General features: G+C 38.1%; 1 protein-coding gene across 1 annotated transcript in view; it reads left to right on the forward strand.

Annotated features, from left to right (window-relative positions):
- Positions 1-924: 924 nt before the first annotated feature.
- Positions 925-25,745, forward strand: part of MGAT5 (alpha-1,6-mannosylglycoprotein 6-beta-N-acetylglucosaminyltransferase) — a 76,344-nt gene continuing 51,523 nt past the window's right edge. Inside the window, exons 1-4 of the mRNA XM_009984222.2 lie at positions 925-1,259; positions 5,149-5,316; positions 22,021-22,097; positions 23,530-23,619. Of these exons, the coding sequence (XP_009982524.1) occupies positions 1,022-1,259; positions 5,149-5,316; positions 22,021-22,097; positions 23,530-23,619 (573 nt within the window). The 5' untranslated portion in view covers positions 925-1,021. The remainder of the gene's footprint in view (positions 1,260-5,148; positions 5,317-22,020; positions 22,098-23,529; positions 23,620-25,745) is intronic.

Genomic DNA, 25,745 nt, shown 5'->3' on the forward strand with positions numbered 1-25,745 from the left:
GCCCTCATCACAGAGCTTTTCTTGCCTTTGGATTGTTTATGTGAGGTTTTTTCTTTGATTTTACCATGAAAGATGGTCCTACTGTGTCTTGAAGGCCATTATTACAATTCTTTTTTCACTAGTGTGTGAAAAGCTCTATGAATATTAACTTTATATATAAAATACATATCGTAGCATTCAGATGTATGTTTTCAATTTAGTTGCAAAGTGCAAACTCATTGGACTATGCAATATCAATAAGGAGTAACGATGCATGGCAGAGGCCACACAGGAGTAAGAGGAGATTATTCCAGCCTTCCGACTGCTTGTAGTGTAAGCCAGGAAAGTGTATTGGCTTAAATAATGTAGATTTCTTTTTTTCTTCTTTACCCCTGAGGGAGTCTGATTTCCTGATCACCTATCTAGCCATATGCCATAGCTCTTGCCAGGAACTCTGAGCAGTGGCACTGCCAGCTAAAATTACTTGTTTTCTGAGAACTGACTTATGTTGAGAATTGTCTTAAAGTGCTGCACTGGCAACATCACAAAGTTTTGTGTACACAAACAAAAAAAAAATATATGTAAGAACAGCCTTACCTTGAAATTCAGTTTAGAAACCACGTCAAGCATTGAATTTGATCCAGATACTGAGAGGTGTTCTGCACCTGCTCAGGCACATCGTTCTCTCTTTGTTCTCTTTCCAGGGCTTTTCTCAGCTTCTTTGTGATCTGGCTAGTACAGTACAGTGTTGATAGACACAAATTAAACATTTATAAAGAAAGCCTATTGTCTACTCCTATTTTGTACCAGTTAGAGTGAAGACCTAGTATAGCTACTAAAAACTTCTTATATGTTGTGGTAACTTTATTTCTTTTCTTTCCTCTTGCACAGGATGGAACTGAAATACGGATATACGTTGACTAAGGAGCTGGAATAAGACTGAGTCCCGCTCTGTGATATTTATATACCTGGACCATGAACTTGCTGTTTGGCTTCGTGCTTTAGGAACCTTTGTAGTAACTGTGTGAAGCTGTTGGGAATCATGGCATTCTCTCCATGGAAGCTGTCCTCTCAGAAACTTGGCTTTTTTCTGGTGACTTTTGGTTTCATTTGGGGAATGATGCTTCTGCATTTTACTATTCAGCAGCAAACGCAACATGAAAGCAGTTCAGTCCTGCGTGAGCAAATTTTGGATCTCAGCAAAAGATACATAAAAGCATTGGCCGAAGAAAATAAAAATGTGGTTGATGGGCCTTACGTTGGGACAGTGACAGCATACGGTAAGTGTATGCTCTGGATTAGATGATAATCTGATTAAGGTTTTTTTCTAATTGTCCAAACATTTTACTTCATAATGCTGCTCAATTGACAGTACTTTGCACTGTGGGTTTTCTGCACAGATGTAGAAAAGAGTCTTCACTTGTAAGTATGAAATGAGACAAATTTTATGTTTCAAGTCATCTGGAAGTGAAGTTGACTGCTAGATTTTACTGCATCTGTCTAGTAGCTATATCTGGTATGCCTCAGGTTATTTGTTAGAACTTCATTTAAAATAAACTTTTTTGCTGTTTTTGAGAAACTTGGGAGGTTTTTCCGTTTGCGTGTCAGAGATCTAAGAAATTCTTTGTGGAAGAACTTGCCTTACTGATAAAGTGGAGACCCGCTATGTTTATTTCTTCTTCTTTTCCACTTCACTTCTGTATTCACTCAATTTACTTAATGTTTAAGTTTATGTATAAGCTTAAATTAAGCTTAAATGTATTGTATTTGCCTCAGGGTAGAGAATTCCTTTTGTGAATTTCAGTGCCTTGCTTGGCAGTAGGTTTTAATGCTTACTCTCTCCTGTTTTGTACAACATGAGAGTTAAGTTTGTGTGCATGTGTGAGAGAAAGCATGCAGAAAAGAATGAAGCATATGACCGGAAAATAAAATATGAAAATGAAATTTTTATGAAAATAAAAATATAATCCTATTTCAGGTTAGCTGGAGTCTCTTTTAAATCTGTTAACATCACATCATACACCTTACTTGTTTAGTATTTTTTAAACTCACTTTCTTTCCTACTTAACCATGCAGTTTCAGGCTACCTGGAAAGTTACTGGCTAATTAGTCACCTAGATTTGTTTCCTTTACCTTAATATTCAGCTTCGAAGAAAATGGAGAGATGTCTTTTGTAGGCTTAGACAAAGAATGGACTAGGATGCAACGGATGATAGCTGCACCTTTTTCGCTAGTTTTCTCTTGATACTCTTTTGTTACATGTGATGAAAATATCCTGCTGGGAGGTTCTCTCTCTGTCTTGTTTCTGTTACCACTTTTTTCCTCTAAGAAAATGAATTTTCGAGTTGGTGTCAAGGTGCTTGCCTGTAAGGCTGAGGTTATCATCCCAAACATAGATAACAATTATATTGCTTTGTTACTTAAATAACAAGCTGATCTTATTCTGTAACTGCTACTGATTTGTGACTGCATGTTGAACTCTACTGGTATTGTAATCTTACAAAGCAGCATAAGCTAAATGGAGTGGTACTAGATCAATATTTAGGTTGAAGACCTCCAAGCAAGTAGAAATCTGTAGAGAATTGTGTGTGTATGCTTAAACCAAAACCCTATCTGCTACATAGACATCATCAGTGTCCCATTATTTTGTAACTGTGCTTGATGGTAGATGAATAAAAGAAGAAAAAAACCAAAAATAAAAGAACAAACTAAACCCCAAAATGTCTCCAGAAATTGAAGCGTAACCGCATTAATCTGTGCTCTAGCTAGGTCTGAGGGTACAGGATATCCTTAAGCTAAGTTCGTCCTGCAGCTTGTTGCCTGTGGCATTCATTTCCTTTTCCAAATCCTGCTGAGCAGTAAGTTGACTTGTAACCCAGCAGTGGTCAAGTTTCCCAGGAGAAGTTAAACTGCATGTGAAAGTGGATGAAATAACTTTTGTAACGCTTCTGTGAAGGCAAAGCTAAGTTTTGTGTAGAAATTTCAAGTTCTATGGCTGAGAAGAATTTCAGGTTTGAAGACAAGTTTGGACAGGTGTTTTCAATTAAGGAGTTTGGAAGGATGCAAAATAGTAAGTTAGTTTGTGCTGTCTGGTATACCAAATGATTTGTTGATAGCAAATGATCAGGTTAGCTGTTCAGCAATAAACATTTTAATGACTAACATTACTGATAATGGGTAGAAGCTGGTTCACTATTTTATGAAAATGTAACACCCTTGCTATTTAGCCTTTTTATTTCTTTTAATCTTATCCTGTTATTGCTATTAGCGAGCACAGTCACGCTTTCCATGTTCAAGAATAAGTTTTAAGTTTGCTGGATTTGGCAATTTTTTACCCACCCAAAAAGTTTTCAGTCATTCCTTAATTGTGATTGCACAGCTTGTTGGCTCTCTCACTTTTTCTTTCTACCATATATTCACCTGTCAGGTAGGTGGATCAAACACTTTCCTTTTAAAAGTTGTAGTCCAGACATGCAGTGCGAGTATTGGATAGACTCTTTTTGCATTAAACAGTTGTTTTACAAAAATTATTAAGAACCTGTACTTCTGCCTCCCCTTTCTCAAACTAGCCTCCAATGTTTTTTTGTTGTTGTTGTTCTGATAAGCAGTCGCATATCAATATTTTAGTGTCAGTATTAAAAAATTACAATGTTTACCCATTTTTCTCTTTCTGGTCTGTGTATGCCTTTATGTATGCTATGTTTCTTCCTCATTGTTTCCTGAAAATTTTTTTTACTACTTTTTTTCCTAGTTTTCTTCCCCCCTTTTGTACCATGGTTTTGTTCATGTTAAAGCCCTGCTCCGCTCTTTCCTTCTGCATACTATAGCATTAAGTGACTTCTAGACCTAGAAAGAAAAATAATCATTAGTGCTTAAGATTCCATCTTCTTGTCTTTAAAGGACAAAGGAAAGCACACAGTTATAAAGAAGATCTACTTTATGGCTCCATGGAATAAATAAAACTCTCCTTTTATTTGGAAAAAAAGAATTATATGCTTTTTAAAAAGTAATAGCCTTTTCTTATTTACGCTCTCATTTGCACAAGAATTGGGCTATTCATGGCAAAAAAATAAAGGGAACACAAATGTGGCAAAAATACAACTGATGTTGGGGCAGAGGAATCTCTTCAGATGTATGGAAAAATTTTCTGTTACAGATCAGAAAGTTATTTGATTCTAAAGTTGTGGAAAGCAGAAAATGTATTATACATATGCACATGTAATTATTTTGTGTAATTAAATTGGAAAATAATGTAAATTCATGATACTGAATTCTTTAATCCTGAGAAAAGGGTAAATGAACAAAGAACAATACTTTCATCTTCTTTGGCTTGTTGCCACTATAATTATGCAGTTTAGTCTGATAGTGGTCTGTTTTTTCCCCTCTTGCCCACGGTTCTTTTAGCTTGCCCAACTGTCTGTGTTAGTTCAAGAAATCTGAACAAAAGAAAAGGGAAAGAAAAAATATCAGAGAACTTTCTCGATTGTCATTTGATATGCAAACTCCTGTTACTGTTCGTTGCTTTCCATGTGAAGGAAGTGCTGTGTCAGACCAAATAGATAGGTAGAGGCAATTACCAACAGGCTGAAGAAAAGAAACTGGTGATTCATGGTGGTTTGTGTATCATAGAATCACAGAATGGTTTGGGTTGGAAGGGACCTCAAAGATCATCTAGTTCCAACCCCCCTGCCATGGGCAGGGAAACCCTCCACTACGCCAGGTTGCCCAAAGCCTCGTCCAACCTGGCCTTGAACACTTCCAGAGATGGGGCAAACATGGTGTGTATACGACAGAAAGATTGAACTTAACATTTTTTTGCCAGTGCAGAACTTGATTGTGGTGGAGGAGATGCAGGAGGTGGTTTCTGTACTGGGTCAAAGCTGTCCCTTCTTTTTGGGAAGGATGTTTTTGTTTGAATACAGGATATATGTATGAATTGCAGTGTGCTTTACAAAATACAAAGGAAGACAAACTTCCACGTCCAGGGAAACTTGTATCTGAGGCTGAACATGGTAGGGAACATTAGAGCATAGAACTCCTAATGACAAAGATTTGCACTGACAAAGCGTCTATATATATTCCAGTCTCATTCTTGTCTCTGTTTTTTGATTCTGTCTGACAGCGTGCATTGCATTATTAAACAATTTAACTTTTCATTTTCATGTGTAGATTTGAAGAAGACACTTGCTGTCTTGTTGGATAATATCCTGCAGCGCATTGGGAAGCTAGAGTCCAAGGTGGAAAATCTTGTACTAAACGGAACAGGAGCAAACTCTACCAACAATACTACCACTCCTGCTCCGAGCTTAGGAGCAGTCGAAAAGCTTAATGTAGCAGGTGAGTATGGCAATTGTTTAAAATATTTATGGTCTGTTTAATCTGTATTTTTCTCTCTTGGCCATACAAGATTTTTCAGTGCTAGATATTTGGAATGTCTTAGAAAAATAAAAATTCAAAGTCTAATCTGTATCAATGCCAATCTTAAGTCCAGTGGTCTTTTGCAAGCTTAGAGGAAGACTTTTTTCTATGGTGACTTGAACACATTGAAGAAAACCAAATTTTCTGCCAAAGAGATGTAGTCTACCTTGTTCGTAGTAGATGTTTCATACTTTAAATGATTGCACTTTAAGACAATGAAACTGGGAAGATACTTTCTCTCTAAGCCTAATTACTTGGTTTGATACGAATCTACTCTTAATTTCTACCATATGCACTTTATTAGTTATTAACGGAAAGAAAACATTTATCATGTTTGTTCCTGGTTATGATTTAAAAATGTCCCTCCCCACTCTGCGTAATAGTTCTTATGATTTGACACACAGAGATGACCTACCTGGCACCTTCAGCTTAAGTATGTGTTCTAAAACACCATTTGAAGTCATTAATTTTGTCTTCAGTGAATGGACTGTTCACAACCCTCGCAACTTCTCAAAGCATTTGAGTCATCCTGTGGTGGTAGAATGCCATGCTGGCCTCTTCACCTGCATGCCTCAGTTCCTTAAGTGTTCCCAGCTGTGAAAACTGTTGGTACACGGAATAAATCTTCTTTATACTGTCCGGTCTATTGTCCTGTATTTTGCTCTGCTGTCAAGTCTAAACAGGTGCTGGCTGTCCTGACCCATGGAAGGGTCCAAGTCTGCTCTGCTAGTGACCTTTGCAGTCCCAAAAAGAGCAGAAGAGTTAGGGCAACTTGGTTAATAGGTTGATAGTTGTCCTTCTAAGTCTTGCCTGTGCTTGAGTTTTCTGTAAAAATTAATACTTCTGTTGGGAGAGTGTTATCCTTTTAAATTTGTCAAAAGAGAGAAGCAGGTGCTACCTTTGGTGGGGTAATGCCACTGGAAGGAAGTCTGGGAGAGCGGATGTACAAGTGATTACCTGATTCCAGCATACCAGCGCAGTGGCTGTCTCAGCTGCTCTGTCCTAACTGCATTTGTCTGTACCAGGACATTAAAGGTGTGTTATCTCTTGGTGAGACAGGCTTTCGTGTCTCTCTTGCCACGTAGTAAAAATACGCTTACAGGCATTTACAACAGCTCTTTGCATGTGTGGTTTACTACTGCTTGCCTTGTGGTACCTTTTTTCCCCTGTGTCTCTCATCTCGGTTAGACAGAAGGCTGATTAGAAACATGTAACTGAAGAGGTATAGCACCTGCAGACTACTGATAGGGTGAGCCATGTTGCTACCACAAGGATTACAGCACAAGGTCTTCGTTAGAAGATCTTCCAATTTGATGGAAATTGAGCTAGTGCAGTATTACTATAGTTTCAGGGCTACGTATGAAATGAAAAACATCCCTGTATATTTTCTTTTTATAGCTGGACAAAAGAGAGACTTAATGCTGTTATTTTGATGGATGTGCAGATAATTGGAAGAATCATACTTCTGTTGTTGCTTATACATTTAAGGGCAAAGGATTATTGTTCTTATCTGACTAGGAAACACCTCTCATCAGTTCTGAGCGTAAACTGAATTTTGTTATTCGTAGAGCTTGCTAGATTCATGATTTTTATACTCACAGTACATACACTAAGTTTAAAATATCTGAAACTATATTAAAGAGCAATAACAGAAAAATCTTTAGGAAACAGTTTCTTAAGGTTTGATTAGTGTATTGTTCTGGTGCCTGTTTGGATAATGTCACTGTTCAGGTATCTCTGGGCTGGATAGTACCAATGGGTAGAGTAGAGCTTGAAGCTAATCCTTGTGTTAAAGTGTCTACCATTCATCCATTTGAAGTTATCAGTGGAAATTCATCTGATCAGAGGTAGCCAAATGGAAATTAAAAACTTGTTTCTACTTCTGTCTTTGTAGCAGTTTCCTGACAGTAGCAAACTCTGGAAGCCATATGATTCCAGTAAAATCCTAATATAAATATCTTTTCTAGAAGTCAGGAAGGAATTGTTCAGAAAATAAACTAGGTGAGTAAACATTGTGATTACAATACCAGCCACAGTGTTGGTTTCTTCTGTTATATTTCAAAAGCATCCTTTTTTATTGTGCTAGAGCAACTGAGATAATCTGAAATTTGTTGTAGAGAAGGCATTTTGTTACCCAACAGTTTGTCATTTTACTGGAGCTGAACCATGCATGTATACAAATACGCATGATGTTTCTAGTGTTTTCTTTATAATAGTTTATCCAGCTGCTAGGCTATGAAGTGATCACAGAAAGCAAACATGTTGGGATTAATTTAATGCTGACTTTAGACAAATTCATGTTAGCTGTTTTTAGTAATTGCACTCTTTCTCGATGGACCACCACAGTATTTATAGAATCATAGAATGGTTTGGGTTGGAAGGGACCTCAAAGATCATCTAGTTCCAACCCCCCTGCCATGGGCAGGGAAACCCTCCATTACACTAGGTTGCCCAAAGCCTCATCCAACCTGGCCTTGAACACTTCCAGGGATGGGGCATCTACAACTTCTCCAGGCAACCTGTTCCAGTGCTTCACCACCCTCAATGTAAAAAATTTCTTCCTCATATCTAATGTAAATCTCCCCTCTTTCAGTTTAAAGCCATTGCCCCTTGTCCTATCACTACACGCCCTTGTTAAAAGTCCCTCTCCAGCTTTCCTGTAGGCCCCCTTTAAGTACTGGAAGGCTGCTATAAGATCACCCCGGAGCCTTCTCTTCTCCAGGCTGAACAGCCCCAACTCTCTCAGCCTGTCTTCGTAGCAGAGGTGCTCCAGCCCTTGGATCATAGAATCATAGAATCATAGAATGGTTAGGGCTGGAAGGGACCTTCAAAGGTCATCTAGTCCAACCCCCCTGCAAGGAACAGGGATATCTCCAACTAGATCAGGTTGCTCAGGGCCTTGTCCAACCTGGCCTTGAACGTCTCCAGGGATGGAGCATCCACCACCTCTCTCCAGATCATCTTCGTGGCCCTCCTCTGGACCCGCTCCAGCAGCTCCATGTCCTTGTGTTGAGGACTTCTAACAACAGCATGTTTAATATTTTTAGTAAATTTTTTAAAAAACTTCTTGAATTTATTTTTTTGCAAATCTTTTTTGCCTTGGTGTAGCTGCTTTAAACTCTGAAGTAAATTAAGCATTTGGTTTCCTAGTTCATCAGTGCAACAGTGCAGTGTCATTAGCAGACTTTCCTAAGGGAGTCCTGCTTCCAGTGGAGCTACTTCATGCATTTATTATTTTTGGATTTAGCTGTCACAGTACACTGAGACCTGATTCTGTAATCTCTATAACCATGTCCCTTTACCTATGGAAAGCCTTTCTGAAATACATGAAGCTTCATGCAGGCTTAAGCTGCACCTTAGGAGCTATTGACACTGCTTGTAAACCTTGATAGTAAATAGTGGAGTCAGTAATCATCCTGAAATCTGCGTTTCGTCCTCACTGACCTTGTGTAAAATTTACTATGTGTTATATGATACCTGAGTAGATACAAGTGATGAAATAAGACATAATAGAGTAGCTGGATGGTGATTATACTATAAATATTTGTCCTTGTTGCTGGTTATGACTGGACACAAACTCAAGAGCAAAACACAGTATTTTTATTATAATTTAAAACTGACTACCATGGCAGGCTAGACTTGTCAATCTGAATGTGCTATGGGCTTTTCTGCATTGTGTATTTTAAGTGCTAGCATCACTTCTGTGGAAAAAAAAAAATAGTACTCTCTTATCTGCAAACTAAGAAGAACAGAGATGATGATGATGATTAGTCAACGTTTCTCCTCCCAAAACCTCTCTGCAAGTGGAATCTTCTTTCCTTAGGTACACTGCTGTATTCAGAAAGCAGTCCTAAGAACACTGTCCATATGCTATAGGTAGAGGATCATGGTAATGCAAGAATCCTGGTTTAGTTCCAGGGCCAATTTACTGAGATCTGTGTAGGTTATGTTTTATTTGACTTTAATAAACACAACTGGTATGTGACCGTGACTCACATTTACGGATTGCAAAATTATTTTCTGTGAGATTAAGGACACTGGCAATTGGACCAGATATGGATTTTTTTTTTTTTTTAAATTTCACTCCTGTCCACTTTTTTTTCTGAATAAACAACTAGAATAATAGTATAAAAAGGGAATGTTTATAGTGTTAGAATGCATGGATGTTTTCTTAGTTTATATATACATTGTTTTAGCTTAGCTCAGATAAGAGTTTTAATGTGACTACGTAAGTAATCCAGGTAACAACAAAGAGGATGTTGAGAAGTAGTTGTCAGTTGCAAAGTGGTTGAAAAATCAATTTTTTACAATGCTGACTTTTCTCAATGAACTGAGGTCAGAGGGTATTTAATTTTTGCCCAGTATACATCTTGATGGCACAAGTGTCTGTTGGTCCAGGAAAACTCTTGCTTACAATTGATAAACTTGCAAGGTTACTTCTTCTAATGCACTACATTTGAGCTAAAACCACCTTTAGTTACCACAGCCACTCGATATTGCAACATGGAATCTATCATCTTTCTTTCTAATGAAGAAAAAAAAATCTTCTATGTGCTTTTTGATACTTTGAATATTCTTTTGGGTTCACATATACCCCGACTTTAGAGAGTGGTCATTGCAGCTGCCTGGGCAAATTAATTTGCATAGTTCATATTCCCTTAAGGAACAGATCTGCTCTGTGCTAGTGGGCAGCAGTTGCCTGTAACTCAGTGACTGTTAATAAAGGAATGTTTAATAAAGGAACTTTATGAACAGGACTGTTAATTCCTTTATGAACAGGACTGTTAATAAAGGAATGCACAGCCTTTGCAGCCTTACAGGTGTAAAAGCAGATAAAAAATTTCCTCTGAACCATATGGATGAGAAAAGACTTAATAATAATGAGTTTTGTAGCTCCTTTTAAAACAACTGTAACTACTGTTTGTAGTCAGGATGTCATTTGAAGGGCTACTAAATGACTTCAAAAACTTCTGTCAACAGCTTCTTTAGGTTTTCCTAGTGAATAAATGATAGCACCAGTAGCAGAAAGATGAAGTAGGACAGTTTCTTGAAGAAAAGAAAAGAACATTTAGGGAAGAACCTGACTATCAAAGATTTTTTTTTTTTTTTAAATAGTGTTCAACAAAACAGAATGTAGTCTGTGGAAAGTGTTAGGCAATGTGAGACGCAAAGTCTGGGAGGGTCAAGATAAGTGTTGAACCGGGAGGTGTTAGAACTTGGAGTATTATGCTAAGATTATAATCCATTAAAGTTCCTTCATGAAGGAATGAGCAGTACCCTGTCCAAAAGAGCCAGTCATCAAAGGAAGGAGGCGGCACTGGCATGGGAAATAATCAAAATGTTTAATAGTTTGGAAAAAAAAAATATCTATATTTTAAGTTTATTAATACAGTCAGAAGTTGAACAATATCTAGCCAAACGGTAGCCATCATGGCTGTTTGTGCCTTGTAACAGCCTAAAAGAAATGTTTGTGGCTTCCTAAAAACAGTTTTGATCAATTTTTAGCCTCTGCTTTGACCACCGTTGCCTGAACAAGCAATTTATGTGATTGGTATTCCTTGGTACAGAGCCCATAACTTTTTCTTTCAGTGGAGTAGCCTCTTCATTATCATACTGAAACCTGGGATATGCTGGTATTTGGAGATTACCCAGCATAAATAAAGCATATGCTTTGACCAAGATTTATAATTGTACTTCGGGCAGATGTGCAAACATCTTAAGAATATGACTCTCTTTAAAATTTAGGGACTGTTTGGAAATAAAGTTATCCTTCACTTTACAAAGGTCCCTTCATCAGTTATGCTGCTTATTTGGTGAGCTGTGAAGAAAAGTGGATTTATTTTTTTATTTATTCTTTTTTATAAATTGTTCCACCTCTGGCTGTCAAGCGTTACGTAGAACTGAGGCGGCAGTGGTGAAATCTGCAGCAGAAAATATCACTCTTTGGTGGTGTGTAGAGATTTTGGCAGATAATAAGATCTGAAGAAAATCATCTGGATTATGCTCATTCATAATGAGAAGGTGGTAACAGTTGGTAGGGGGAAATGTCGAAGATTTAGTGTGGACTGTAACTCAGCTGTCTTTGAAGTAAATGAACTCAAACTTTTATTTGATTCATTTTTGAGTTCTCATTTAGAGACCAGAAATCTCTCTCTTCCTTTTCAGACTCTCAGACAACTGGCATTGTTAATATATATGAAGACTGTGCTGTGTATTCATATCCTTAGTGTGTTTAGGTTTAGAGTTTGTAACATGGTGCTATACCTGGTTTCTTCCTCTGAAGTTAGTTTTGAAACATCTTTCTTTGAGGGAAATCTAAGAGCAAAACAGCTTCTCTTCTATTTTGGGTGATGTGAAAGGGTAATAGAACATGAGCTCTTGGTATCACAAATATCTTTAATGCTAATCTCAAAGGATGAGAGGATGGGACCGCTGCAAGAGGATGAGGCTGCATAGGTTATGTTAAAAAGCAAAGCTGTGGAACACCTTGGGTAGCTTGAGTAGGAGCTTAGATGTTACTTTTTTTTCGTCTTTAGAGCATGCGTAAAATCATAAGCATACTTTCTTTTTTTCTTCTTCCCTCCTCAAAAAGAGTGAACAATCTGGTTGTTTTCATACTGACAATTTTCAACTGTTTTTTCAGAACTTCCATTTCATTTATGAAAGAGTGAATTGTTAATAAAGATGCTTATAAGGCTTCAGCTGATTGGTTTCAGGAGCAATAAAGTTCTCTCCCCCGCCCTTATTTATCCAAATTGTATCTGAAAAGCTTTTAAGATACTTGGTGGCCATCCTTTCTGCATTTGTAGGAAGTACTATATTCCCATACACACAAGAAAGTATTAATCTAAACCTTGGGAGCCTAGCAGATAAGAGTTTTCATCAGCCTTTGGAACAGGAAGCTTTGAGCCATTGCCACAAATAACACTCTCAGTAAATTTAAAGTTGTTTTGGAGATGGTTAAATGGAAATGGGGCGATGTGATACCATGGCACTTTCAGGCAGAGCTTGTCTACATGGCTGCTTCTGTTGTAGTTGAATCCTTGGTTCCATGTGACAGGCACAAGATCAGTTTGGTTTAGGCAACTTGGCTTTTAACAGTTGTGCTTTTCTAAGATGACTATGAAAGAAATCCTTGATTTTTGTGGGACAGTGTTGAACTAAGCATATTTCATCAGATAGGGCAATCTGCTTGCACAAACATGATCAAAGAATCAGTCCTCTGTTCTCTTCATGTGAATTTTTGGTAAGCAGGGGCTGTAGGGTTTGCTTGTAGTGGGTTGGGTTTGGGGCTTTGATTTGGGGTGGTTTGGTGTGGATTTTTTTTCTAAATTGTGAACTTTCACTGCGTTCGTCTGGCATCTATGGGAAAAAACTTGATTTAAACAAACTAAAAGAAACTGTTTCAATTCCTCAGGCTTTAGAACACTGCTAAATAATAGTGCTACTAATTCTGAATATGCAGTTGCAAAACAACTTTTTTAAAATAAAAAGTGTTAATTTAATGCAAGAGGCCAGGTGCTATGAGGCCATTGCCATCACTCTACTGTGCTTGTTCAGAGAAAAGCAGAATTTTTGATACGCGTAACCATCTAACACCTCAGATAGTATAATTGCATAGAAAACTCTGCCGCACTGGTTGTTTACAAAATGTTCTTTTGCCTTGAAAAGTGTCACTTTGGGAGATTTTAATTGTGTGTCTTTGATCCCATGAAAATGAGAAGGTGAATGTTCATGTTAAACCCTCCCCAACACCTCCCCTTGTACATAGCTGATGCTTGGACAACTCTCTGTAAGACTAAGAATAGTTAAGTATCAGGATGCTGTATGCAGCCCTGCTCGGTGAAGGAGAATATTTTTGATGTTCAAAGTTTCCGTAGCTTTTCTGCCTTATGAGTTAACTTGTTCTGCTGTATTGGCTGTTGAGTTATCTTTTAACAACTTTAGTGTTAACATCTTTGAAGTCACTCGTTAGGATGCAGGCTTCAGTATTGTCATCTAAGACATGATGGCTTGGATGCCTGTCAGATATCTGGCATCCTTTGTGAATATGTAGCGAGGCAGGCTGACAAGTCAGCTTTGGCAATGCTGCAAGCAGGCTTTTTTTTTTAGTGTTACTATGGTGAGAAGGACCTTTGTCGTGGTATTTCCATGTCCTCCTTCCTAAAGACTTGGGTCTGACACACTGAAGCCCTTTAGGTGGGGAAGATGACTAAGGTAACTTCCTGATCAATGGGTTTGTTTCTATGGCTTGCTTTCCGATAAACTTTGTTGCACATGTAACAGCCTTATTAGTTCACCCCATAGTTTTGTACTTGCAGAGACAAACTAGATTTAACAAAAGGTAAGATATTGCACATTATTTTGAATTTCCAAAGCTGTCCCCCTGAGGATAGCTTAAGTCCTCCTTAAGAAGACTGCAGTAGGCTTTTTTTTGGTTAACAATACGTGTAACGTTCTGTATGGTCATGCCTTGAAAACAAACTAGTTGTCCCCTCAGATGTCAGTGTGTACCGGATGTAATAGGATGTGGGCTGCACTGGTTCTAATAGCCAAGATTACAGCTTTCTCAGGGTAATGCTTTGCTCTGACTTGTATTTATTGTGCCTAATCTATTGTATTCTTTTTCCACACTGTATATAATACCAAGCAGTTTTTCCTGTTTTGCTGTCCATTTGCCTCCCACAAAGGCAGTAGCGTGGAGCTGGGGAGAATTGTGTGTTTTCAAGACCCACTGTTGCAGCACAGCATAGTGACTGTGCAGAAGACCACACGTGAATATTTTCCACTGCAGTGCCAAGCTGCATTAGTAATGCTGAAGGGGGCTGTTAGTGGTCCCCTGGGCTGCATTTTGATTAACCACTTGACTACTACTTGAATTCTCCTAACACTGCATTGATTTTAGTAGCATTAATGGAACACTGCAGCACAGTTGATGTGAGGATGGGCTAGCAGTAGAAAAGTTAATTTTCTTTAAATCATACCAATGTTTTCCTAGTGAAGTTTCTAAAAATGTTAGTAGAAAGCATTTTGTGCTCTGCATTTAAAAATCTTGAAACCTTTAGCTCATTTCATTGAATAGTTTAATAGTGCTTTCAGCTTACAGTGCAAATTCTGTCTTTAAAGAAATTTTACCAGCTGGAGATGAAAATGTGAATTAAATTAAGAATGTGTTAATTAGTGGGAGAAGGGAAAGGAGACCTTGAACAAACTAAACCAGACTTAACTACAGTGTTGTGTCTAATCATAGATACCAGATTTCAGAACTGAATAGAAACAAGAGAAGAGTTCCACAAATTATAGTGAGAGTTGTACTTTAATGATCAAAACCAGAAGGAGAACAAATAGAGATAAAATTGGTAGAAAAACTTGATCAGATATGATTACTCCATCCTTTTAATACTAGGGAGGTTCCTGATTTTCTGAGATGTCCTGATGGGAAACACTTTGAGTTGAGCTATTATCTGTGCTATATGTCATGAAAAGATATTCTAATATACTTTTTGCACTAGTCTAAAAATCTGGGGTTCAGCCTCAGGGTTCCAAACTATATAAACTTCTGTGTCACGTTAAATTTTTAAGATATTTCCATTCTCTGAAAAATGAAGAGTTGGTCCTTAGCAGACTAGATAGTCTGCTGATATCAAAGTTTGGGATTTCAACAGTGTTTTTCATTTGCTTTTGTTTTCGTTTGTTATTTTAAAGCTTTTATGACAAATAAAATACCTATCAAACAACAATCGCTACCGAGTAACTAATTATAACTGTCATTCAGCTTACTGTTTTAGTGGATTATTTTTAGACTTCCTAGCTGTCTGACAGAGAAGAATCAAAGCAGAATTTTTTTTAACCTGTTACAAAGCACATTATTTTAAGGATGATGCAATATAGGAAAGGAACAAAATATGTATGTAGCACTCACTGTTGCGTATTTTTACTGTTTTCTTAAAGAGTGTAACTAGGAAGCAAACAAAAAAATTAGTTCACTATCACAGATTGTGCTTTTAACTACATAATTCTCCCTCGGGTGTTGTGGACCTTCACTAGAACAAACTAAACTTGTGGACACAGAGTTTAATTGCAAGAGACGATGAAGACCTGTCCCTGGGAACTGGTGTTTAAAGAGAGCGGTGTCAAAAGCATGGGACTTTAGCCAGTATGGTTGCTCATCTAGAGCAACAGGGGAGAAGTATCTTTTCCAGTGCAAGGTTAGGTGACTTAGCTGAAATCTGCCAAGTCATTCATGCTGATGTGCCAGACTTGGCACTGCAGTAACTGACAGTTGTTCACAAGTTCAGGTTCACCTACTGTGCACTAACGATCTCCGATGCAGAGGTGTGTATCTTTAAACAGCCGCAGACATTTGCGAAGTGAGCATATGGCTCTTTTCTAAACAGGGGATGGAGTTTTGGTTAGTTACACATTGAATATCCCAGGACCTCACAAACAGAGCACTGTATTTAAACAGGTATTTTTAAATCTAGAGTTGCTTGGTGTTTTATCAATATTTTCCGTTTTTTTTCCAGCATAATCTATAACAACTGTGTGCTCTTTGCTTTATAATCTACTTTCATTTGTATTTTCAATTTGTCAATGCATTGACTTTTAATGTAACATCATTCAAGGCCAGGTTGGACGAGGCCCTGAGCAACCTGATCTAGTTGGAGATATCCCTGTTCCTTGCAGGGGGGTTGGACTAGATGACTTTTGAAGGTCCCTTCCAGCCCTAACCATTCTATGATTCTATGATCATAAGAGATAAATGTTTAATAATTATGTCTTTGCATGACAGCAGTCAAAAGGAAATGAGCTGTACATGATTTCAAAAACTCTTGCATGTCTGTAAAATAGAAATTATTATCATAGCTCACACAAAGCTTAAGAAAAAACAGTACATGTAGTATCTACTGCTGCTTTGTACTGACTTGACAGTTGCTGTATTTCTGACTTTTTTTGGTTGTAAGTTCTAAGTTTTGGCTGGGAAAAGAGATCTCAGAACTTGCTCTTTAAATTACAGAAATCCTAATTAAGGATAAAAATCCGTGTGGTTACTCAAATACTGTTTTCCAACAAAAGTAACTTTAATGTCTGTCTTAACAATGTATTTTTCCCCTTCAGGAAAGAACTATCCGACATGAAATTGGTAACAGCATAATACTTCTATCCAGACCTTTTTAACAAGAATCTTCTTAAGATATTAGGGGATTTTCATCATCTTCTAACAATGAAGAAACTCTAAACTCTTGACTTGTATTTCAATACTTGCGTTCCATGCTTTGGAAAGGTGTAGATCAGCATCCCCAGGGTTCCACTTGCTTCACCTCCCCTGTTTTTGTGATCCTTTCAGAAATGCAAATTGCCAGTATCTGGTTGAGGTTGGTTCCAGTTGTCCATGGGATACATGAGATTTGTTCTCCTCTGCATTCCTGTTGAAGAAGAGCCAGCTCCTAGTCAGCGTGGATGATTGAAGCCTGTGAACAAAAAAGGGGGTGATCTGATTTGGCAGCATGGGCTCACACTGGGCTAGAGACACTCTAGGGACTACTGTCCAACCCATGTTTCTTCTGCTGGTCCCGCTGTGCAGCATGGTTCGATGAGGGCAAGCTGGACTGTTAATTTGTAGCTGTGAATTTGTGTCTAAAGAGGCTGGTCACAACTTCCCTGACTTTAGATATTTTGCAAGGATGTTTCCCATGTTTGTAACCATAGTTCAGAACAGCTAGTTTAGTAAGAGTCAGGAAAGGAGCCGTTTTGTTGCCCACAGGATACTAGCTGTTACCAACAGGCTCCAGCACACCCTCCATGCCTAGTTAGTAGTGAGCAGCTAGAGGAACAGAAGTGTAATTCTTCATACAGGTTCTGATCATTAAGGAAGAAAAAATTTGAGAGGGATGTTTCTCAACCTAGAACTCACACTGACTGTGGCCAAGAAGAAAGGGTACTGCTTCAGTGTGAGTAGTAGCTGACAGTAACCATCAAAATTACTCACAAGTGAATTCAGGCTTTTGCATTTAATTCTCAGCCTTACGTGTGGAAACCAGTATGTTCAAGACTTGCCCATTTGTGCAGGCAATGTGCTGCTTTGGACACCTCTTCTTGATGTAGAAGTGTTTCCACTCTGATTACATCAGCTGACTTCCTGTTTGCAGGCACGAAAGAAAGATTCCTTGTCAAGAGAGTACTCGGATGGAATGGAGTCGCTTTTCTCTATCACATCTCCCCTTCTTCCACGTTCATTTTGTCTTGTATGCATTTCTATGTTTTGTTCTGCTCTGGATAATATTTGATGTAAATTGTTTCATGGGATAGTTTAAGCTTTGTAGAACTGACTTCACTATGCTATTGCCTGATTAGTAGCTGTGAATGAAGCAAGTAAAGTTGGTGTAGGTGTTTCAACTGGATCTGTGGTAAGGCTGAGTGGGAAGATGGTGAGCATGTGAAGCATCTTCAGTCTGTAATGGTGGAAAAAAGGTTTTAACGTTTTTGAGGAAGGTGAATCCCAGAAACGTTTACTGTTGCTGGCAAGGAGGGGGAAAGATATCAGTTACTCTTGGAAATACTACTAGAAACATTAATACTTCAAGCATTTTAACATGTTTAGAGGTGATAAAGGTGGGTACTAATGTTCTATGTTCCCTATACATATAGATTGTCCTGGAGAGATCAGTATGCTGTTTGTATGTAAATCATCCCAGTGGAAGAGCAAGAGTGGGACTGCTCTGGAAAAGCCCTAATGCAACTGGCCACCGGCGAGACCAGAAGCCTGAGAAAATCTGTAGCTTATGCTCACATAAATGTCTGGCTCTTGCTTTTTCTTCTTGGAATGGCAAAACCAGAGAGAGCTGGGAGGGTTGGCTTTCTGCTTGGAAAGTATCTGTACGTAGTACAGCCACAGCTGATCTGAGCTGTTGAAGTGTATGGTGGGTGCAATACGTGACTGTTGCAAGAAAGCAGTTTTTATTTTTCCAAGTAGATCTTGAAAATACAGGGATCCTGTAAAACCTTTTGAACAATGAATGGTAGCAAAGATCACTGCCCTTCTACAAAAACACACTTGCCTGCAGAAAATGTGTTTACATATGACAAAAGCAAACAGGTATCTAGACTACAGTTGTATATCTACTAAAAATGAGGCTATTCTCTGTATCTTGTGGGGTTTTTTCCTCCATCCTTCCTTTCTTTGACAGATCACGAGATACTTACTAAAATGCAGAATGATATAAGTGATAAACTTGGCATACTAGATCTTTATGCTGTAAAATAAAGAATTGTAGCTTGTGTTTATGTATTAGCCTGTACTTAGAATCATAGAATGGTTAGGGTTGGAAGGGACCTCAAAGATCATCTTGTTCCAACCCCCCTGCCATGGGCAGGGACACCCTCCACTACACCAGGTTGCCTAAAGCCTCATCCAACCTGGCCTTGAACACTTCCAGGGACGGGGCATCTACAACTTCTCCAGGCAACCTGTTCCAGTGCTTCACCACCCTCAATGTAAAAAAATTTCTTCCTCATATCCAATCGAAATCTCCCCTCTTTCAGTTTAAAGCCATTACCCCTTGTCCTATCATTACACGCCCTTGTAAAAAGTCCCTCTCCAGCATTCCTGTAGGCCGCCTTTAAGTACTGGAAGGCTGCGATAAGATCACCCCAGAGCCTTCTCTTCTCCAGACTGAACAGCTCCAACTCTCTCAGCCTGTCTTCATAGCAGAGGTGCTCCAGCCCTCGGATCATCTTTGTGGCCCTCCTCTGGACCCGCTCCAGCAGCTCCATGTCCTTCTTGTGTTGGGGAACCCAGAGCTGAATGCAGTATTCCAGGTGGTGTCTCACGAGAGCAGAGTAGAGGGGCAGAATCACCTCCTTCGACCTGCTGGCCACGCTGCTTTGGGTGCAGCCCAGGACACAGTTGGCTTTCTGGGCTGCCAGCGCACATTGCTGGCTCATGTTGAGCTTCTCATCTACCAACACTCCCAAGTCCTTTTCCTCAGGGCTGCTCTCAATCTACTTAAAAGGAGTAAGTCTACTTAAAGGGACTTCAGAAGAGAGAGTGTGCTTGACTAACCCACTGAACTGCAAAGCAGTCATATGATAGCGTAGTTAACTTGAGATGGAAGATGAAGTTCATGGATCCTTCATGTTGGCAAGCCATACCTTCAAATCAACAGAAAGGAGAAAAGAGTAGCTTTTAAGGACTTTTCTACTTTTGACAAATAAGGAACTGAAAGAGTAACATCAAGTCTAAGGAGGAATGACCATCTTGCAGAGGAGGACTGTTTAGTCCAGAGCAAGCAGTGCAAAGGCTGTATGTTACGCTTTTTTAAGTGACTTTTCTAGGCTATGCCAGTGGCACCTCCTGCAGCTGCAGCCCCTGGAGGACTGTCATTCCCACCTCTGCTTTGCTTCCTCTGCAGTGCCAATCAAAAAAATGTTTCTGGTTTCAAGTAACGCTTTTGGTCAAGGCCTATTTTTAGCTGGTACAATTATCAGTGATCCAGCCAAGAGTCAAGTGAATGGTAGTGCTGGCATGGTGAGGGGGTGGGTGGTGGCTGAGAAAGGACACCCCTTAAGAAAGCACTGTTGCAGTGGAAAAAGCATGTGGAAATGCATGTTGAATACTGTTAATGATACCTTCTCTTTAAGAGTTTAATAATTGTCTGTTACCTTTCTGAAAATTTTTTATTACAGTTGATTGGTGCTGTATATAGTGCAGCTTGTCCAAATGCAACTGAAATTGATAGGAAGACTTGTTTGAGAGTAGAATTGCCTAGGCATTCAGAATTTTCAAACCTAAGTTCTGTGTGATGCTGAAAGTTGAACTTCCCTGCAGTTGAACTGCATCACTGATGTTGTATCATAGATTTAAGATGTCTTTTATATTTTAGGAAGATCTGAATTTGACGTGCCTTGTGAAAAGCTCTGTACTTATTTTGTATTCAGGTGATGAGTTTGTAAAAAAAAAAAAAAAGGGAAAAAAGCCCATAGTTTAGACCATAAAGCTCTTATAATGGTATTATACTGATTACTGGAAATTGCCATCATTTTTAAGTATGCCTCTTTTGGATTTAATGTAGATTTGTTACTGTTTGATCTCAAGCACTGATTTCAGTGTGATTCAAGTCGAAGGTCTGATTCCTGGACTTGTAAAGCAAAAGGTCTTGTTGTTATCTAGCTGTACTGGCTGAATTTAGAACATACTTTAAAATTGCTGATATCTGTGTGCATACTCTGTATGTTCTTACTTGGAGCAGAAATCAGAGCCTTAGATGTCGGTGGTCTAGTCTGCAAGAATCCTGCAAGGATAAGAAGATAAGGGAGAATATTTTTAAAAGTGCTTATTGATTTGAAATTACGAAGTAATCTTAAAAACAACTTTACTTCAGTGTTATTGTCATTGGCAGTATAGCTCAGTTTGTCAAATTACTGCTGCTGCTGCTGCAGAGACTGCCAAATAAGTGTCGTCTTCCTGGCATAATTCTTCTTTCCTTGTCCACTCCATTTTGCAGTGCTTCACTCACATTTCAAGTTTTATCTTTAAAAGAAACTAGTTGCAAAAAATGGAAAATATTGAGCTAAATCAGGTGGTGTTTTTTTGTATATAATACAACATTCTAACTTTTATCCACTGATCTTGTCACTACTCCATTCTAATACTGCAGCCTTCTTTTTTTTTCCCCTAACATCTCTAATTAACGTGTTCTGGGTGAAGTTGTGCACTGTAACAGCCCTAGCATTAAGTGTTCCTAGGCTGATGGATGGCTAGCTTTAATGATCTTGATTCTTGCCTGTGGGAAAAGCCAGAAATGATGCAGGTATAATTTAGATAACTCTGGAATGAACTACTTAAATTGAAAATCTTATCCTCTGCTGCCTTTGGCAAGAATCTCTCCACCACATTTATCATTTTTCTTGCCTTAAAGGCCTGTGTTAGAGGGTTCTTCTAAGTTCTTAGAAGAAAGTCCCATCCTGGAATTGATGTGGTAATGTTCTTTAAAACTGCTCCTTTTGCCTTGGCTCATGTGTTAGAACTGTTCCTCTGTATTACTTTCTTTATCTTGCAAAAATCTAGAATGATAAAATATTAAAATAGACAAAAAAGAAGAAAATTCTTGGGAGATCATAGGAAATATTTCACATGAGATGCGATGTAGTGCTGCTCAGTTGTAAACTTAGATCCTATTGCAACATTTATTAATTGGGTCATATATCTGATGCCAAGTTGCGCATCATTGAGTATTTGATAAAGTGATAACAGAACTTGAAAATCTAGTTTTTATGTTGAAGAGCAATATAGATCTTACAAATGTTTGACAATCGGAAAAAAAATGTTGCAATTTAGTAGTTTGCTTTTTATTATTTTCGGTATGGATTAGTTAGTTTTTAAGTCTTCATAGACCAGTTTTTGTAATTCAGCACTTTTATTGCAAGTCAGAGTTGAAATCTATGCAACCGTTTTCTTCTACAGCAAAAAAAGAGCACACTGAGTTTTAATGTTATAACAAATATTACACAGTAGGACTCCAGTCAATCTGGATTGTGAATTCATGAAAATAAAAGGAAGGATTCATGAGGCTATCTGTCAGAACTGCAAAATGAAATTCAGTTATGATCTATGTTTCTCTTTAGATCTCATAAATGGAGCCCAAGAACAGTGTGAATTGCCTCCTATGGATGGTTTTCCTCACTGTGAAGGGAAAATAAAGGTAACTGTACTGTTTTTAATCTTATTATCTATGTTCTGTTGAGAACTGAACATATATTGCAAGAAGTCACTACTCAGACAATAGCATAAAACAAAACTAACTGAGTCATAAAAGAAAAGAGGATATTTAGGAGTATTTGTTGCTGCAGCACTGCTTGCTTCAAGCCTTTAATACTACTGTGGAGAAAGTGGCGTCTTATTAAGACAGGCATAAAATGCCATATTGTATTAAAAAGCTATATTATTTAATAAAATGCCTTACTGTTTGAATGCTGCTTTGTTATTGAGAAACTTTCATCTCCTTTTTGAAAAGCCCTTCTCTGTTATGCCTCTTTTGGTGTTCCCTTACCCTGGGACTGGGATTCTGTGTGTACCTCACTCCAGCCCTTTCTCTTTTTCAGCAAGACATTTGTTTACTCTTCTTTCCCCTCTTTGCCAACAGCTCTGTCCTCTTCCTCCTCTCTCCTTTTCTGCTAAAAGCATTCTGCCCCTTCTGCTCACCAGCCAGGCACTGCACCAAGTGCACAACCAGAACTTTGGGGTTGATTCTACATAAATGCGATGTTTTACTGATAATGCAGTTGGAAAGGCCCAATAGTGAAAGCCATCAGACTTTAGTTGGAAAAGAAAAAACAAAACAAAACAAAACCCAACAAACTAGCAAACATGGAAGTTTTTGGTGTTTTTTTTTCCCCAAAAAATACATTTCAAATGTAAGAACATTGTTTTAGTAGTGTGAAACAAAAGTAAAATTGCTGGACACTTAAATATCCTTATCAAATATTTAAATTTATTTCTGAAAGTGAAAACAAATAAATACTAAAGTATATGTGAAATTACGTTGCCTTTTTTTCTAAATAAAATTCTTAGATAATAGTATTTAAAAAAAAAAATCTGTTAAGTTTTAAATCCCTGGTCTCTGTTTTGAGCCATTTTGGCAAACTGACTGCATAGCGACTATGTAATACATTATTTGAGTATTAAAATATGAATTTAAATGAGTTACTTGCTTCTGCAGAAACGGCAGATTCTTGGCAGAATCAGGCAGATTTCAATCTTGATAACTGAAATGATCTGTTAAATTCCAGAGCAAGTGTAACATGGGGGGGCAGTGCAGACAGCTCCAGCCACACCCATGTGTCTGGTTTCTGATTATATTCTCCTTTTGATATTTGTCTCTGCTTGCCTGGCTACCAGTTTGTATAACCTGTGCTCACGTCTGGTACGTAGTTACTTCCCCAATGTAGCTGAATGCAGAGATGCAGTATGCTGGAAAATATTAATAAAATTCCTTTTTTGTTATTTGTGATTTTTATCTGGTTGGATATAGATGCTTGCAGCTTTCTGCTGTTATTCTTGAGGTTAGTGTGAAATAATAAAGAGTTATTACATGATACTTAAACCTAACAGACTGTGGTTTTGTTCTGTTCCAGTGGATGAAAGATATGTGGCGATCGGATCCCTGTTACGCGAGTTACGGTGTAGATGGATCCACATGCTCCTTTTTTATTTACCTCAGTGAGGTCAGTAACGTTTTAATCTGCAGAAGGGGGACATCATAGTGCCTCCATATTTTTGGTAACTGTTTGCAAACTTTTCTCAAAAGAAATTATAACTTTCTTCAGAAAAATTCTATGAAGAGGAAAAAGCTGTTAAACCAGAATTATTATGAAGTGTGTTGCCATTATTCGTAAGTCCTCTAGGGCTTTCTGGCTTGGAGAATTCTAGTGTTTATAAATGAAGTGATGTAAGCAGCAGCTCTCCAGGGAGTCCGTGCTAGGTATCCTGTTAAACCAAAGTATGAAGCTCAGTCATGGATCCTTGCCTCTGAACACTTCTTCTGTTGCTTTCTATGGAGCTCCTGAGGTAGTAATAGGGAGGCATTTTAGAGGAGGCATTTGGAATGTAAAATTTGGAAAGTGGAACTAAGTGATACGTCCTCTAAGCAGCATGACCGTTTCCTGCTTGGAGACTCTTCATGAATTGTGGAGTCTGTTAACAGAAAACAAAAAAAACTGAAAGTCACGTGTTTGAGTGAAGCTGCAGATATATTGGCTAAAGCTTTTGGTACCCATCAGCACCAAAGGCCCAGTTCAGTACACAGCTGAGTAAGGTGCTTACCCTGGTGGTTTTTGTACAGACTTCCAGTTTCCTGAGTAAACTTGTTTTCCAAGGATGAATTTTGTCAGTCAGTTATGAGCTCTATTCCTGGCTTGTAGTGTGTGTGCCAGAAACAGTCAGGTGTATTTGATCACTTGATCTCTTCTTTCTTATTAGTAAAATTTTTGTAACTTACGGCAACTGGTCTTGGAAGTAATGTTGATATCTAGTGGCTTCTAACTTGTAAAGAACTGCAAGAGCCAATGTGGCTGCAGAATTGCATACTAATATTAATTTTGTAGTTTCTGCAGGATTGGGGAGGGGTTAGGGCTGGGTTTTTAAATTGCATATCTGAGGTTAAAACAGTAAGTCTATTACATAAGTAACTCGGTTGTAATGAAAGCCATTTCTGTTAATTTACTCAATTGACTGACATTGAACTTTTGGGGACAATTGCTTTGAAGCAGCAGTAATAGTTAAATGCCTATCCAAAACATGTATCTGAAGAAATAAAAAAGGCTGGGTTGAGTCACAAATTTGACTCATTCCATTGCTAGTACCAAGTGTTGATTTATTTATGGGCTGTAAAGCTGGGGAAGGAAAAGATACAGAATGACTGTACTATTTATCTTGCTATTTATCATAGAAGCTAGAGACATGGTTTCATAATCATCTAAAGTTGATCTAAGTTTCTACTGAAAGGTTACGTTTTGGTATGAGTGGAGTTACGTTTGCACATTAATATTCTGTCAACCAGCAGGTGCTTCATGTTTTTAATGCAGATGTATCTTAAAAATGAAGACACATGTCGAATGTGAGAATCTAATTTCTTAAATGACATTTATTATTTTGTATTTCTGTTAAATCAGAGTGTTTTCTGTGACAGTCTTCTCCGGTCATCGGTTTTGAAAACTCAGTTGATGCTGTTATTTTTTTCATAATTGATCTTTCAGCTTATTCTCGTGGCAAAATGCAAGCAGATTTCCAGAGGCTAAATGTTGGGTTTTTTTTCAGGGGTCTAGGGATTAGAAATTTTTCTTTAAGCAGCAATATTGAATTTGGGCAACTTCTCATTTCATGGAGGAACAACAGTACAATTAGTCTATGTGTATATTTGGTAACTTCAGACAAAGGTCTCGTACTTTTTTTTTTAAAGTGTTTTCCCATGACAGAATGTAAAACTAATATTGAGTGAGCATGTTATTAACCTTGAGTTTAAATTTGGCATTCTTAATCCTATGATTAATTTCATGATTAATGCCCAATAGCAGAGGTTGAAAGCTTAAATGTTTGCGAATGCAAGCATGAAATGAAATTCTAATAACACTACAATGATGTGGATTTATGAGGTGTGTTGGCTGCTAAGGATAACTTGGAAATGCTGTTGTGAGAGTAATTTGTCAGAGTGGACAGTGATGAAGAGTTGACAGTTTATAGTATGGCTGCACAACTGAGTGATAAATGTGTCTACAGAGCTCTCAAGTCAAAACTGCTGATTTAAAATATTAAAATGCATTAGAGTACTGGAAGGATAGACTTAAGAATTTTC

The sequence above is a fragment of the Tauraco erythrolophus genome, chromosome 8 (assembly GCF_009769465.1).
Source record: "Tauraco erythrolophus isolate bTauEry1 chromosome 8, bTauEry1.pri, whole genome shotgun sequence".
NCBI lineage: Eukaryota > Metazoa > Chordata > Aves > Musophagiformes > Musophagidae > Tauraco > Tauraco erythrolophus.